Source organism: Bipolaris victoriae (assembly GCF_000527765.1).
Source record: "Bipolaris victoriae FI3 unplaced genomic scaffold scaffold_26, whole genome shotgun sequence".
NCBI classification, from domain to species: Eukaryota; Fungi; Ascomycota; class Dothideomycetes; order Pleosporales; family Pleosporaceae; genus Bipolaris; species Bipolaris victoriae.
Window position 1 is genome coordinate 161,785 of NW_014575366.1, and position 15,660 is coordinate 177,444.

Below are 15,660 nucleotides of genomic sequence, written 5' to 3' on the forward strand. Positions count from 1 at the left end.
CCCCCTCAATTTGGCCCATCAGCAAAAGAGGGTTGAGGCATATGTAGCAGCTTCGTTTCGTGGTGTCCAGGCTCCAATTGTCCATCGACCCGTCGCCAGCCTTGTCCATCCCATCCCGCATCTGGCCAAGACTCTCCATCCCATACCGTTCCCATCCGAATGCATCTCGAGGCTCTGAGGGCCATGTAGGGACTGCTGGGATTCCAGTGTGCAGATTGCCTGTTCCCGCTGTATGGTTGACCTGCTGCACGGTGCAGGCTCCCCCCACCCCTACCTACGTAGTTGAGCGGCCTGAGCCTAGTCCCTTGAGCTTCATTCGCGCTCGCGATCGCCCGCCCCCCAAGGCATACATTGGCTCTGTCCTCTTCGGCGCACTCGCTGTGTGTCCTGCAGACAGAAAGCTGTAGGACAAACTGTTTGCCCTTCCCGTTGCTGCTTCACTCTTCTGAACGCGCCGGTCGCTCTGCCAATAACCGCAGTACTTAATCAGCCCGACGGCCTCCTGTCTCGACCTCGCTCTCTACCCTCGTCCATCCCACGCGCCCCCCTCACCGCCATATCTACCATTCCCTTTTTTTCTGCGTCTGCAACTAATCAACATGGTCGCAGACGATTTGTATGAAAAGGCTCTGCCTGTACTGCAGGATGATGCCTTGGACGAGGAGGACAAGACGGACAAGCTCGAGGAGCTCATGCGCAAGGAGACCAATCTCACAGGCAAGTCTCTCGAGAACATTGTCCTCGACTGCCTGTGGCGTTACCGCGATGCCGGCAGCTCATCCAGCTCTCCACCCAGCCGTCATACCGTCATCCGCCGGCCATCTCCAGCCCCATGGCAGGCCAACCGCGCCCCGACTCCAGTCAACAACTCTCCACGCATGATACACCCCCCTCCAGGCTTTGGAATAGGACCCCCTGGCTTTGCGCGCACAAAGTCTTCAACCGCTTCACCTTTTACTTCCCCACGACCCTCGCCACGGCTTGCTTTTTCAACACCCCATATTCCCCACAGCCCCAGTCTGAGCGCATACCAATTCAGCGAATGCGCCAGCCCGAACACAGAAACATATGGTGATCTTGATACACACTCGGTGGATTGGCTAGTCAACGAGGACATTGCAAGCACCGAGTCATCGTACGTAGGCGATGGTACGCTCAATGGTGCCGCCGCCGAATGGGTTCAGCCGCAAACCATGGATATGGGTCCATATGATATGTTACGCTCAATCCTGCGTGACGACCGGTCGGACGAGGAGCTAGAAAAGGTTCTCGAGGCCAACGGCTATGACCTCAGTGCTGCTCTGCTTGCGTTAATGGGTCAGCAGATGGAGGCATCACAGCTCCCCGCTACCCCTTCAGAGCAGTCTGGATATCTCATCGGAAAGTCCATGGCCCCAACTTTTAGACCTGCTACGCCTATTGGGCAACAGAAGAGCAATATTGTGTGCAAGTACTTTTTATCCAACGGTCATTGTGCTAGGGCGGATTGCCGGTTTGCTCATGACACTAGCAAGACTTTGTGCAAGTAGGTATCAAGTATCCGTTTCAAGTCGGCTCAAATCTAACGTGTGATCAGATACTTTCTCAACGGTAACTGTTTGGCTGGAGATACCTGTCTTTTCTCACATGACCCTTCTGCTCTCATGGCTCGTATGGCGGTTTCGGATACCTCAACCTCACCACTGCCCAACTTCCAGATGTCCGACTATGAATTCCCCACTCTTCACTACAATGGCTCTCCCCTAGGTACACCGTCTATATCCACCACCGAAGCAACCGCCTTGGAACAGCTCTATGGTTTTACGAGTGGTGGTCCTACACGTCCTCCACCCGGTCTTAGCCCGTATGCTAACTTCACGCCTGGAGCCGGCAGTCGGCCGCAGTCAAGGACAGGCAGTCGTCAAGTCTCCCGTGCAACCACACCCTCTGTGCTTGCAGTTGACGACAAAGACGCATTTCCTGCCTTGGGATCTGCAGCAGCTGCAAAGACTGGAAAGCGACATCACGGAAAACGTGGTGGTCACGGCAACAAAGATACTCCAGGACCGAACCTCGCAGATGTTGTCCGCATGTCGCCTTCGCCAGCTCCTGCAACTCCCGTTCGAAAGGGTCTACGACCAACCAAGAGTTTCAATGGGTCTCGTGAGAATAGCGCTGCTGCACAGGCAATTCCCGCTCCCCAGCACATTCCGTGGCTAGTCACGGGTGAGAAAGGTAATCAGGCATATCTCGATGCTCGCGCCGAGGCTTTCAAACATGGCAGTCTGCGCAATAAGTTTTTGCAGAGGTAGGTTATTGTTAGAGTCGACGAGTAAGAACCTACTGACACGTTACTAGTGCTGCACAGGCCTGGAACCGCAGTGACTCGCGCGCAGCCAAGGCTCTTAGCCTTAGAGGACAGACTGAGAACAACCTGATGCGTGAGGCTCACCGGGAAGCCGCCCGTATTCTATACGAAGACCGTAACAAGGATAATGATAGCTCGAGAGAGCTGTATGTTGATCTCCATGGTACGTATCCAACTAGTTAAGGATAGCAACCATTGCTCATACCTCTTAGGTTTGCATCCAGATGAATCGGTATCGTATCTTGAGGGTATTCTGCTGAAGCATAGCTCATCTTCCCGCCCCGTTTATGCCATTACTGGAACTGGTCACCATTCCAAGAATGGCAAGGACAAAGTAGGAAAGGCTATCCGAGGTTTCTTGAATGAGTGGAGATATGCTTTCCGTGAGTTCTCTGTGCCTGGTGACCGTAACAATGTCGGCGGCATTCTTGGTATCGACCCGAGTAGCTACGACAAATCCGTTGCGGAGCGGGCAAAGGAGTCAGAATCAGATGCAGACAGTAAGAAGGACACCAAGATCCGCATCATGAAAAGAGATGATGCGGGGGATGTACCGAAAGGGCCGAAGCGGACTGCTTAAGCCTACTGGGTTGGAAGTGGGAGGGTACTTGATAGGTAGCAAGCAATAAGAAAGACTTTACTACACTTGTGGCGCTGTCGTTCTCTCACAGATGAATGTCTTGGAGCCGGGACTAAGCAGCTTGTGGTGTGTCTGGATGAAAGAGGTAGGCACGGCACGAGGTGCGGCTTCCTTGTAGCTTCAGTCCACTCTCTCACACTTCACCACACTCATAGCTTTACCTTCAGGCCGCTTTTTTAGCCAGTAGAAGTCGTTTTGTTCTACCCCATATCTACTGTCAAGGAACTCGCTTGGTCAAGTTCGTCTTCACTCTGCCACCATGTCCGCGATTCAACTGATCTTCTATTAGCTTCAAGCTTCAGCAGTCGCCGTCTTTATCATGACGTCTCGCCGACCTAGCACGGCCAATGATGCAGGCTCGTCACGCATGCCTTTCACATCAGCAGAGGCACTGCTCTGGGGGCCGGAAATGAAGAAACAACATGCATTCCTGCTCACAGAGATGCGTACACTTCAGAAACAGCATGAAGGCTACGATGCTCGGATACGAGCTACTGAAGCTGTTGCGGCAGCGGCAGAAGCCATTGCAGTACAAGTTCGTCATTTGGAACAACAACTCTCTGCCATTGAGGCGGGAAATAATGACAAGACTTTCGAGAAGTGGGCCTCGGGCGAAATGACGCGACTCAGTGTTTTCGTCGACACTAACAAAAACATCCAACAGAAGCAGATTGAGCTTGGCAACAAGGTATCGAGCTTATCAGAAATGTTGGAGAAGCTCTCCCGTAGGCCCATGGAATTGGACACTGTCCTCCGACGCCTTGAACTTCTTGAGCATAACCGCAAGGAGGATGCGGATCGGATCCAAAGTTTAGAAGGAGAGATCGGCCGTCTCAAGTCTGTACGGGAAAGCGAACCTACTGATAATTTGTGTGCAATAGTGGGACCAACGCCAAGAACATACACCGAGGCAGAGTTAATAGAGTCACAGCTACTGTATTGTGGGTTAGTGGACGAAATGACTGGACCGAATGGCGAGTCAATACTCCTTTCGCAAACAACCCCATGCAAGGAAATACAAGTCCCCCAAAGTCCTGTAATACAAACAACGTGAGTATCAGCCCAAGAATATGGTGGTTGCCAAATAAATCACTGACCACGGCTCACAGAAGCCACGGTACGGCCGTTATTGCACCTCCTGCCGAAGACTGCAATAACCTCAGTCTACCTGATCATACAAGTCAAAGACCCTCAATCCATGATTTGAATGTATCGCGACCTATAGGAGAGAAAAATTTTGAGCCAGCACCTGCTAAGAATCCATGTTCCAATATGCACCATGCCTCTCCACCACCTACACAGCTTGTTTCCAGAGAGCGACAACGCAAGAAGCCTATACCTACGCCCGAGCCACAGCAGAAGGTTGCACCACTTCCTATAGACAAAGCTCCAGCAAGCGTAGCCCCAGCCACACAGCTCGTAGCCAGGAGACCACCCCGAAAGCGGAAGCAACCCCATCCTGAGCTTCAATCACAACGACTAACGCGTTCTTCGGCTAAGAAAATGGAAGCGAGAGAAGGTGAGATGCAGACATCGATAGGATCGAACACTGTCCCAGGAGTCCAATCAGCACCTAAATTTGAGCCAATATCCTCACCACGGAAGAAATTGAAGGCTACTGGTTCACCAAAGAAGAAGAAAAATTCCACTCCACCTCCGGTGGTCACATGTCCAGAAGTTCAAAAAAGTCTAATAGTGAAACTGCCATCTCCACGAAAACATCATCGCGTCGATACGGGGCTTATAGACCATTTACCAAGTGAAGCAGCCGGGGTACGAAGATCACTGCGAAAAGCAGGAACTGGACCGCGATCATCCTTCAAAATACCTAAGAATGTGGCAAATTCTCGGGGTGGGCAACCTCAAGATGAATCATTAATCGCTCCGGTGAGACAAGGACCGCACTGCGCCGCCAGCGACGACTCGCATCTATCATCTCGAACAGTGAGCCCCGAAAGACATAACTTTCTGGGGGAGCGTAGTCCTATCAGCCACTTCCATCTTGACGACGAGCCGATCAGAGAAGCAAGGCCTTGATACTTACAGAGGTCTCTAGGGTGCTTGTGACGTCTAGAATTTGTGTATTTGACACTACAGAGTGAGCTACATACTACTCTAGGTCTCCTTGAACTCATACAGGCCCTCTCTATCTGCAACTGGAACTTCCATGTTGGCCTCTTCGATATCCTTTCCATCAACTTTGAGACCCGCACGCATGATATCACCAGTCTTTACTGGGCCTACACCCTTTGGCGTACCTGTAAGGACAATGTCACCCTTTTCCAGTGTCATTACTCTGCTAATGTCGCTCAGTTGTCGTGGAATTCGGAAGAGCATTAGTTCGGTGTTGTCAGACTGCTTCATCTCGTTGTTGACGGTAAGCCAAAGATGGGCATTCTGTGGGTTTGGGATCCGGTTCTTGGCGATGAAGTTACTGATAGGCATGAAGGTATCAAATCCTTTTGCGATGGACCAGGGGAGGCCTTTCTTCTTGGCTTCTTCTTGCACGTTGCGCGCCGTCATATCAATAGCGAGAATGTAGCCTGTCCGGGAGAAGTGTTAGTATTAAATTTTCGTTATGTATTGCATATTTCAAGTAAGGGTTTAGATGTTACGTTGAACATACCTTCAATGGCATCCATAGCGCCTTTGGTATCCTCTGGATGGAGATCCCGAATTGTTTTGCCCATGACGAGGCCCAGCTCAACCTCGTAGTGCATGATCACACCCCGGGGTCGTAGGACAGGCCCCGCGCCAGGAAGCAGTATGGACGATGGGGGCTTAAGGAAGAAGAAAGGCTGCTTAGGGGTTGCACTCGAGAGCTCTTTGATGTGATCGGCATAATTTCTGCCTATACACATTACCTTTGAGAATGTTAGTCATGTTCCCAACCTGCAACCTGCTCCCTGTCTACCTAGCTCTAACGATTGATTGTTGATAAGGATGAGTTCTCCCATAACGATAAAGACAATGGCCCTACTCTTTCCTTCAATGTCTCTTTCTCCTCTAGTATCTTATGTCGAAACTTTTAAATTCCTCTCAATTCCTCCTACACTCCTTTATTGATTATGCGTCGAAAATAGTACATACCTTGCGGCAATTAGCCCGGATAGCCTGTATACTAGCCATGATAGCCAATTGGTATCCAAAATGATCGTCTCAAGAACAATGTTGTCAAAATTAGAGGGTTATCCGCAAAGCTCAAGCAAGTGACGTGACGAAGTAGCTAGGAAAGACGTTGCGCGAATTCGGTAAAGCACTTACCCGGCAACTGACGGATGTGCTCCACGAAAAAGCCACGCTACGGGCTGCGAACCGAACGTGGGGCAGGCGCGATTGGTAACGTCAGAGCTTCCCTGTGACATGCACATGCATTCCCACATGCCTGCCCGTAAATCCAAACTTCGAGTACCATATTTCTGGCTGAACGAAAACTCTACATTCTGTGCTTCATACTAGGAAAAAACCGTCCAAATTATCTCAGCCTGCTTTGAAGAAAGAAACCAATCATTACAGGAGGGATATACCAGGCGACAAAAGACACAATGGCAGAAGACCAGGCCTCGCTGAAAGAAAACACCATGCAACTAGCAGAGATCCTCTCTGATCTCGTCTCTCTACGTGTTTGCGTACGTACCTTCTCCATTACTCTTCCTGTTCTCCAGCAAACTAACCAAGCACCCCAGGATCCCGCCGCCGCCCTCGCCCTCGTCTCCGCACGCCCCGACTCTTCTCCTTCTACCACTACCCAAGACACCACTGCCCCCGCTGAGCCAAACACTGCACCAACGACACAGCAAGATGAATCGGATCCTGATCTGAAGCGCGCAAAGGACCTACTCAAGTTACATTTTGAAGTCAAGGAAGCGCAGAAGAGAGGGGAGTTGAGTCGGGGGTTGGAGGAAGCGAGGGCTATGGTAGAGAGGGCTGTTGGGGGGTGATGGAGATGTTGATAAGATGAGATGTATGGAGATACAAGGGATACACCAGAGTGATGGATGTGGGACAAGAAATGAGTATGGAGAAAGAAGGTCATGCGAATGGAGTTTCAAGGGAGACTGGATCAGTCAGATGCGCTGTCATCCATTCCGCCCAGTCCTTCTGTCTTGTCGAGGGGTTGGCATTCTACTTCTCCCAGACTGGTCGTACTCACAGCGCTGCCTGCTGAGGAAACAAGATTGAGCCTACATGTCAAGAACACATTTGAGAAGCATAGAGTCCATGATAAGACCTCTGGATCGCTATCACGACACGGAGTAGTCAGTATAAGGGAAAAGAAGAGTAGATAAGCGATGAGGCCACGGAGTAATATCAATCACGGTTAGTTAGTCACAGGAATGATGGTTAATTCAACAATCTACATGATAGTCTCGGTGCGCAACTTAAGGTACAAGGGAATATGAAGAGTGGACCCGAAGTTCGCCACCCAAATCCAGATACCAGTCTTCAATCTCGATTCACGGGCCCGCAGCCAATACCATGGCTTCGATAATCGGCTTGATGTCTACACCCGCTGCACTCTTCTGGGCGAGGAGCACGAGAAGGGGAATGCATCCGGGTATGACTTTAAGCAACGGTCCGAGCAGCTTGATCATGTCACGTTTGCGCATAGTTCTGGGGATTGTTAGTGTATATATAGCGACTAATGGATCAAGTGCACTCACTTAGTAGTCGTTGCAACCGACGGAGCTAATCCTGATGCTGCATTTGCTAGTGTCTCGGGTGCAGCGGTGGGTAATGGTGTAGTAGGAACCGGCAGAGGCAATCCTGTCCCTGCAGTAGGAAGGGCCGTTGGTACACTTGGAAGAGCCGCTGCTGGGAGAGATACCTCAGGAAGAGATGCTACTGGCAGAGCAACCACTGGCACAGACGCCACAGGAAGAGATGTTGTAGGGACTGCCCCTTCAGGAATTGAAGCTGTGGGAAGTGACGCCACAGGAAGAGACGTTACTGTTAGAACCGTCTCAGGGATTGACGCCGTAGGAATCGATGCCGTAGGAATCGATGCCACAGGAAGAGGTGCTATGGGGAGCGTCGTCTCGGGAAGTGAAGCTATTGGCAGCGGGTTCTCAGGAAGAGGCACTGCTGGCACAGATGCCACGGGTAGAGATGACGTGAGAAGCGATGCTACCGGCAGAGGTGCTGCGGGGATAGAAGGCACAGGAACAGGCGCTGTAGCGGTCGAACCCTCGGGAAGTGAAGTTGTGGGGGGTGACGCTTCAGGAATCGACGCTGTAGGAAGAGGCGCTACAGGTTCTGTCGCCACTGGTTCTACGGCAGGCACTTGTAAAGCTGGCTCGGCTACTGGTAGAGACTCTGGCTGGGTCACATTTGAGATCGGTGCTGGAGGTACTTCCGGGACAGGCTCAGGTATGGCTGGAGGTACTTCCGGAGCGAGCTCAGGTACTGGCTGCGAGATAGTCTCGGTTGTAGCAGGAATAGATGCTCCTTGCGTTGTTGTATCGGCAGGCGCCTGAATGGGAAGAGGGGCTGTTGCGGTTTCGAGCGGCTTGGTTGGTGCAAACATGTCCGATACCGCCGAAACGGTTGCCTTGGTAAGTGAAAACAGGGTGAAAGATGTGTCTAGGGGATTGGCTATGGGATTTGGAAGAAGTAATCAGATGAATATCAATGGGTGATGGCAACTGGTATGAAAGAGGAGGAAGACGATGGATGAAGCAGGATTTCGGGCGATGAGATTTTTATTGAGTTGACGGGTCAGAACAGAAGTCATGACTGAGGCATGTGGGTTGCAACATGGCAGGAAGTACTGGATAAGCGTAGCAGGCACGCAAGTCGCATTGTTGTTTGACGTCTTCGCAACTGCTGAACTGGGCGTGCTGAACAAGTCCTGGAAACTGTCACTGCATGTGGTCATTGCTCAAACCAATGCATACTCAGGCTCTCCATCTGCGCTCCTTCACATCCTGAATTGTTGTTCCACATGATAATATATTGTACCTCGCATCCTTGAACGCCAATGGAAAGAAAGAGTGAGAGATGAAGCCCTAGTTGACAAGAGCTTAGCGTGATGTGTCGTACCTGCATGAACGACTGACGTAATCCTGGAGTCGCCGCCAAGCCCACGCGGATGGACCCGAGTGAGCTCTAGCTTTCACCGTCGCGTATCTCGTCCGCCCTACACCTCACTGGCCTTGTCGCTTCTACAATCACCTACAAACCGCAATCATGGCGCTCAGTATCGACCAAAAGCGCCTTAAAGCGACCAAATTCCCGCCAGAGTTTGACAAGAAGGTGGATATCGAGAAGGTCAACATCGACCTAATGAAAAGATGGATTGCCAATAAGATCACCACCATCTTGGGCGATGAAGATGACATTGTGGTCGAGACCTGCTACAACTTGGTTGAGCAAAGCCAATTTGTTCGTAGACACTTGTCTCGCCTTTTCGCTAACCTTGTACTGACTTTTGTCCAGCCAAAGATCAAGGAAATCCAAATCCAACTTACTGGCTTTTTGGGGAAAGATACAGCGCCGTTCTGCAAAGAGCTATGGGATCTTATGCTCAGCGCCCAAGACAGTCCCATGGGCGTACCGCGCGAGCTCTTGGAAGCGAAGAAGGCTGAATTGCAGCAGGAACAGGTATGTCATATCTCGAGCTCACCTCACCAGCATTACTGACCCAGTCTATAGCTTTCTAAGGCCGCTGCCGATGCAAGGCGCGCAGAGGACCAAGCACAGAACGCCATGATCGACTCCTTCCGCCAAAGCGAACGCTCAGATCGCCCCGAACGCGGACGCGGTGGTGGCGGACGATACCGTGGCAGTGACCGTAGAGGCCGAGGCCGAGATTTTGACAGAGGCCATCCCCGACGTGACTCGAGATCACCACCGTATGTACCATATCCCTAGATAATAAAGTTGACTCACTCACATGCGATAGAAGAAGAAGACACTCCCCACCAAATCGCGAGCGCGACTTATATATCCCTGGAGGAGGCCGAGGTCGCGGTCGTGGAGGGCGTTACGATAGGTCTCGCGAGCGCCGTCGTTCCCCTTCAGGCAGTCGTTCTGCATCCCCACCACCTCGTCGTGCACGTCGCTCACCATCGTCAGGACCATCGCGAAGTCCACCCAGGCGCCGAACTCGTCGCTCACCATCGCTTGATCGCTCTAGGTCGCCGCCTCGCCGCACGCGACGGAGATCTCCTTCAAGAAGCAACTCTCCGCCTCCGAGACGTCGAGGAGCACGCAAGGACAGGTCTTGGTCTCCTGGCCAAGACAAGAGAAGGCTACCTAGGCATAATTCGCGATCTAGTTCTCCTCGTGATAAATCGAGCTCACCAGCGCCCAGGCTCCGAACAAGGTCACCATCACATAGCCCTCCACGCCGTCGACGTCGCTCTCCTTCGAGGTCTTCCCGATCTATAAGCCCTGTGCGTGAGCGGCGCCGTAGATACTCCACTTCTTCTGCCGCTGACTCAGTTGACTCTCGCGCTGATGTCAAGAAGCGCAAACGCTCACCTGGTTCTAGCAGGTCCCGATCTCGCAGCAAAGCTGGTAAGGGCAGACGTCGTGTCACTCGCTCGCCATCAAGATCGCCCGTTCGAAGGGAACGCAGCTCGAAAGAGTAGTTCAGTTCGTGTGGACTTTTCGTGAATGTCACATGCACACAGATCTTGATTTGAAATTAGTTCTCAAGGTGGATTGAGTAGGAGAACCTCAAAGTTCTGATTGCTGTCAACCTCGATATCCCAAGCAGATTTCACTTTAATCCTCACCAACGCACCACTGAGGATCTTAATTTTCCTTTCAAAAACGAGTAAATAGAGTAATGATTCAAATGCTCAGAATCGGTAGCGTCAGTTGTTTTGCACAGCTTGTCCTTGGGTAGCCATATAACTCACGTCGGCATTGAAACAAGATGCCATCCAATACACTTGTATGATTCTTGTGCTGTTCACTGTGCTCCACTCATGATGCCTACAATGTGATGCCGGAACTCTTCTCCTTGTGCCCTCTCCAGAGCAGTGGACATATGTGGGTCCAAACTCAGCGTACAGCAGGGTTCATGCTGTGTATCATGCGAGCTCAGAAAAGCATTGCCCAAGTATCAGAGACCGCTGACAACATTGAGAACCTTAGAATGACGGTAAGATATAATTAAAGTCGTGACCGGTTTCAAATGCATGTCTCCGGGAAGAGTCATAGTAATTGGCAGTTGCCAAGCTGCGTTATGATCATTACCAACCTGGTCGGATTCCATGATGTCATTGAAAAGTAGTGGATTATAGTGTAGGGGTCTGAATTGGAAAAGCTTCTTGTTTGAATGCAACGGCAATGGACAAGGTCTATCCATAGATTGTCTATACCATACAAGCGCTTATCAAGCCCAACGATAGCCACAGGTATAAGTATAAATGACCTGAGAATCTAGGATGAACGGTGATTTTTAACAACGCGGTTGTTAACGACCGAGTCGTAACCTCTCTTGTAAGCCATCCCAACTTTATCATAGAGCACCACCGCTTCTTTTGCGACCCCTACACCCCTAATCCTGTTGACCAGATAACGATTCTTGGTGCAGAATATGGTGCCTACAATGACAATATCCGAGCGCACAATCTAGACGCTAAGTATCCAAAGGATCGGTCTAGTGTGACAGTACAATGCTCTGTTTGACATGTGACTCCGGGTTCATTGTAGTGTCTTTCCAGGTCGTTTCCATCTACGAACGAATCGTGTGCGAATTCTCTCATGCATGTAGTTGGACTCCGATGGGTCCTAATAGGAGTTTACGGTTTTGCAGAAAGACTTTCGTCATTCATATCAATCGAGGCCTCAACCTTTTCGCCGTTTGCACTGAGCCGCTACAACGCTGATGTCGTCGAGTTTACCTGTATTAGTTTAAGCAAGAGAAAACCCACAGTCGATGTCAAGTTTACCAGGGTACTAACCTCCTTCGATAGACAGACCCTCATCGATCGCCTTCTCCATGTATGGACTCTCAGCAAAAGGATCCAGAGCAATCTCCTTCGCTGCATTAACGAGTTGCTGAGCCACAAACTGCATGCCATCCGCGTATGTCTGCTCTTCTATATCTTTATCTTTGTCACCACTCCATCTCTCTATACTGTCGCAAACATTTTCTACAATCTCATGTTCCCACAGATTATCCACCACACCATCTGTCATGGCAATTACTACGTCGTCTTCCTGAATCTCTACACAATCCACCATCGCATTCTCGCTTGGCGTATCAGGACTATTTGTCCCTATCTGCCGCGGACAATCGAACCAATGCCATTGCTCTTTTGTCCTGAATACAACTTCTCTAGTGTTCGGGCGTATGACGAGGATCTGGGAGTCGCCGAGCTGGGTTACGTAGAGGACTGGGTGATTGGGTTCTTCGTTGTCGGCGCTGAGAAGCGCACCGCACGTCGTGGTTGTGCCATACCACGCGTTGGGTTTCGAGGTTGCTTGTTGGGTAAGCTTGTAGGCATTCTGCAGGTAGGTGATAGGCTCTGGAGGAGTCGTGGCGTTGTAGGTTGCAGCTTCTACTTCGAGAGCCCAGAAATGGGCAATGAGGCGGGACCAGAGGCTACGCGTGTCTTGTGTTAGCAGTGATCTAGCGCTTTCCACATGGACGGCTGGGAGTGCTTTGGTTGACTAACGCTGCATGCCCTCTCTCCCTAGTAGCCCATGCTCCGACGCCGTCATTTGCGGCAATGAAACTCTCGCTGACTAGCACAGCATCATCGCCATTTGTAACTCCTCTAATCATCTGCCCATTGACTGTCGGCCGCCGGTCTCTACTCTTGTTGTACGTGCTGAGTGGTTCCGAGAAGCTCGTAGAGGGCATGGAGAGGAACGGGGGAGGGAATGGTCTCGATGGTCTCTTTGCAAACAGCGCATATCCAGCCTCAAAGTAAAAGGGTGGCTTGGACTTTGGCGGGTCAGCGTTGGGGGGAACGGGCGTGGTCGTCCCAGCGCCTATCTGCGCCTTCGGTACGTCTTCCGAATACCATCTCGACTGCTTCTTGAGGTGTATTGTCACGGACAAGATGCGCGTTCGGTGTGGTGTAGATTGTTGTGTTGTGGTTCTCCAGGCTTGTGATAGTGGATGCTGGAGGTGGGGCTTACTGCGAACGCGAAAGGCAGGTGCGAGCATGCCAGCGGCCGCCCGATCTACAAGAAGAGAGGCGAAGTTAGTTGGTTGATTCAAGGACTTTCGTTCTAACCCTGTGGTCAACTGGGGCCAAAGCTACATAAAGAGCCGCTGTGCTCCAAGGTTACGGTATGCGGGGAAACCCGAAAGTGTGGTATGCACATAACAAGCGGTGGATCGGGGTTGAGATTAGGGTGCGAACATGAGTCAGCACATTTAAGGCGTTTGGTCTCTTCATGACGTCTCGGGGGACTGGATCTGGTGGTGGTTACCAATTTGCAGGCTCGTCATTAAATTATGGTTATCAACTGAAGCTCGGCCAGACTTGATGGTCATTTTCTGAACCATCGAGCGGCAAATGTCCATGTCCCACCAGGACCGCATGCTAGCGCAATGTAGATCAACTAAACATGTCCCGATTTGATCTGCGGGCTGATATTCTTACAACTGTAGGCGGGAAGGCTTTGGGAGTTCCATGGATTACTGGGAGGCACACGCCGGATTATTCCTCTCTTTACAACGATGATCATTGGTATCCCAAGTAAACGCCTCCTGATGCATCACCCAACACGACCTATCCGTAGAACTCGTTCTCCCATTCCCCAGTAAATCATGGAGGTCCTTTATGCCCTCCTCTTCGCAAAGTTCTCCAAGTCCGCCCTTGTAGCCACCCCGAGCACGAACTTCCTGCTTGCATCAGTCACCACCGCAAACTCCTGCTTTCCGCTGCCATCTACTCCGCCATTAAAAAACTCCTCAAGCTCTTCGAGTGGCGTCTCTGTAGTGATGACCTTGTACCTCCTGCCGCGTCGCTGGAACTTGTGCATGGCCTCTTGAACAGGGTCGCTGTCCTTGACTTTGCCTTCTTTGAGAAGTTGCTGGAGATGCGGGATGCTAATGTATCCAAGTAGTGCGCGATTCGCCTCGGCAATGACAGTGAGGTGTGTATAGTCGCGTTCAAGGCCGGACATGAGCGCCCATGAGATTGGGTCGGTAGGCTTGACGGAGAGGGCAGGCGGGGGATCGAGGTCTTCTACTGTGGCCTACCAGCTGTCAGTCAGTCAGGCATGGAGCAACGGCCATTGCACCAACATACGCCTCGGTATTTGTTTGCCCATAGTGCCTGGTAGTCGCCATTTGGTGCGTCGCTCGCAGTGCTTGGATCCGCTGCCATAGTGCTCACTGGGTAGTACGTAAATATGGTGGGGATGCTTATTGCGCAACTTTGTGCCCAGATTGAGAGCCGCAGATGCTTGGGCCTGCAGTTACATCACGCTAAGCACGCGGAAGCGGGCTTTAGCGGGTAAGGCTTTTGCAATGTTTGGAGCGTGTGACGAAAGTCCCAGGCGGCTGTGAAGACCCAGCACAAGCCTGCGGTTGCAGCCCTCGAGATTACTGGAATGCACGCCTCGGCCTTGAATTGGACCGCGCTTTCGATATCGCGCTTTATTCTACTTCCTGTAAATGTGGCTTGGAATTGCGCACTGCCATATCTACACTGTACATTTATTCTACGTAGCTCTGCTTGTGCCAGTGTTTGGTTTTGCAGTTGATGCCACACGTGATGAGCACTAGCGATAACTGCAGGTCACTCGCTCGTGAGAGCCGCCCACTTCTAACACCATCAACGCCCTCAACCCTGCCAGCGAAGGAACATCTCGTGTCTTTGTTGCACAGTACCCAAGTGGCTAGCCCCTGTGCTGGCGTCAGATTGATCCCGATACCAGGACAGCACGATGGCTCCCCCGACGCACCGCTACCCCTCGCTCGATCGCTCCTATAAATCGCCCCGACGGTCGGCAATTGTGTGAAATGCGTGTCTAGATACATGCACTACAAGTGCGCGCAGCTGAAAATTCTGAGCTTCTAGGGTGCACAAATATTTACGGTGGCTCTCCAAGTCGTTGTTAGCCGCCGGGATAGGAAGCAGCAACAGCTCTGGACATGCTTTATGAGCCATACAACAGCCGGGGAGCGCAACAACACTCATCTCACCGCGCCATAGCTTGGCTATGAAATCTGGTGGCCAAGGTGTATTTCGCATCCGTACGAGTAGCTTGCGGTCGCCCATTTCAACATACCAGTGCACTCGACAGGAAGTCCGGCTGTTTAAATAGCTAGCATGACGACAGATCGTTGCGGACCGACTGATTGAAAGCGGAAGCCTAAGGCAAGCCCAAGTGCCTCAGTCATGTGCTGCACCCAGAAAGATGACTACTGGCTTATCGATAGCCAACACGGGAACGGAAAAGCCCAGCCCCCCGGATCGCGATAATCTGGGGCGGTTGTCCAGCCCAGATCTGTCTATACAGAGGTACAGAAACAATCCGACTCAAGTTTCGATCTGAAGATGGGTGTCCTGTTCACAGTACAGCTCATACAGCTAATCTGTTCGGATCACGAGGTCTCTACACAACTATCGGCTCACGACTAAGCTCGAATGCTCTAACTGAGTGAAACGTCTTTGTCGGATACTGATTACATATTCCAGTATATCCGCAGTAACCCACCTTGACATATGCTCCTCTATAAGACGAATTGGCT

At 51.3% G+C, this 15,660-nt stretch overlaps 8 protein-coding genes across 8 annotated transcripts; 4 read left to right on the forward strand and 4 right to left on the reverse strand.

Annotated features, from left to right (window-relative positions):
* Nucleotides 1–599: 599 nt before the first annotated feature.
* Nucleotides 600–2,927, forward strand: COCVIDRAFT_94522 (hypothetical protein; the record flags this gene model as incomplete). The annotated part of the gene is made up of 4 exons (XM_014702963.1): nucleotides 600–1,525; nucleotides 1,577–2,287; nucleotides 2,338–2,510; nucleotides 2,560–2,927. 4 exons carry the CDS (start codon nucleotides 600–602, stop codon nucleotides 2,925–2,927), a joined length of 2,178 nt encoding a protein of 725 aa, XP_014558449.1.
* A 379-nt stretch (nucleotides 2,928–3,306) lies between these two features.
* Nucleotides 3,307–4,866, forward strand: COCVIDRAFT_94339 (hypothetical protein; the record flags this gene model as incomplete). The annotated part of the gene is made up of 3 exons (XM_014702964.1): nucleotides 3,307–4,037; nucleotides 4,097–4,760; nucleotides 4,786–4,866. 3 exons carry the CDS (start codon nucleotides 3,307–3,309, stop codon nucleotides 4,864–4,866), a joined length of 1,476 nt encoding a protein of 491 aa, XP_014558450.1.
* Nucleotides 4,867–5,102: 236 nt separating this feature from the next.
* On the reverse strand, nucleotides 5,103–6,116 carry COCVIDRAFT_94489 (hypothetical protein; the record flags this gene model as incomplete). Its single annotated transcript, XM_014702965.1, has 3 exons — nucleotides 5,103–5,530; nucleotides 5,614–5,851; nucleotides 6,078–6,116. 3 exons carry the CDS (start codon nucleotides 6,114–6,116, stop codon nucleotides 5,103–5,105), a joined length of 705 nt encoding a protein of 234 aa, XP_014558451.1.
* A 416-nt stretch (nucleotides 6,117–6,532) lies between these two features.
* On the forward strand, nucleotides 6,533–6,928 carry COCVIDRAFT_25102 (hypothetical protein; the record flags this gene model as incomplete). The annotated part of the gene is made up of 2 exons (XM_014702911.1): nucleotides 6,533–6,616; nucleotides 6,674–6,928. 2 exons carry the CDS (start codon nucleotides 6,533–6,535, stop codon nucleotides 6,926–6,928), a joined length of 339 nt encoding a protein of 112 aa, XP_014558397.1.
* Nucleotides 6,929–7,444: 516 nt separating this feature from the next.
* COCVIDRAFT_25103 (hypothetical protein) lies at nucleotides 7,445–8,514 on the reverse strand (the record flags this gene model as incomplete). The annotated part of the gene is made up of 2 exons (XM_014702912.1): nucleotides 7,445–7,601; nucleotides 7,652–8,514. 2 exons carry the CDS (start codon nucleotides 8,512–8,514, stop codon nucleotides 7,445–7,447), a joined length of 1,020 nt encoding a protein of 339 aa, XP_014558398.1.
* Nucleotides 8,515–9,176: 662 nt separating this feature from the next.
* On the forward strand, nucleotides 9,177–10,379 carry COCVIDRAFT_94456 (hypothetical protein; the record flags this gene model as incomplete). The annotated part of the gene is made up of 4 exons (XM_014702966.1): nucleotides 9,177–9,371; nucleotides 9,426–9,590; nucleotides 9,642–9,780; nucleotides 9,892–10,379. 4 exons carry the CDS (start codon nucleotides 9,177–9,179, stop codon nucleotides 10,377–10,379), a joined length of 987 nt encoding a protein of 328 aa, XP_014558452.1.
* Nucleotides 10,380–11,789: 1,410 nt separating this feature from the next.
* COCVIDRAFT_94656 (hypothetical protein) lies at nucleotides 11,790–13,119 on the reverse strand (the record flags this gene model as incomplete). The annotated part of the gene is made up of 3 exons (XM_014702967.1): nucleotides 11,790–11,845; nucleotides 11,906–12,549; nucleotides 12,623–13,119. 3 exons carry the CDS (start codon nucleotides 13,117–13,119, stop codon nucleotides 11,790–11,792), a joined length of 1,197 nt encoding a protein of 398 aa, XP_014558453.1.
* A 620-nt stretch (nucleotides 13,120–13,739) lies between these two features.
* Nucleotides 13,740–14,290, reverse strand: COCVIDRAFT_94405 (hypothetical protein; the record flags this gene model as incomplete). Its single annotated transcript, XM_014702968.1, has 2 exons — nucleotides 13,740–14,159; nucleotides 14,213–14,290. 2 exons carry the CDS (start codon nucleotides 14,288–14,290, stop codon nucleotides 13,740–13,742), a joined length of 498 nt encoding a protein of 165 aa, XP_014558454.1.
* Nucleotides 14,291–15,660: the final 1,370 nt, after the last annotated feature.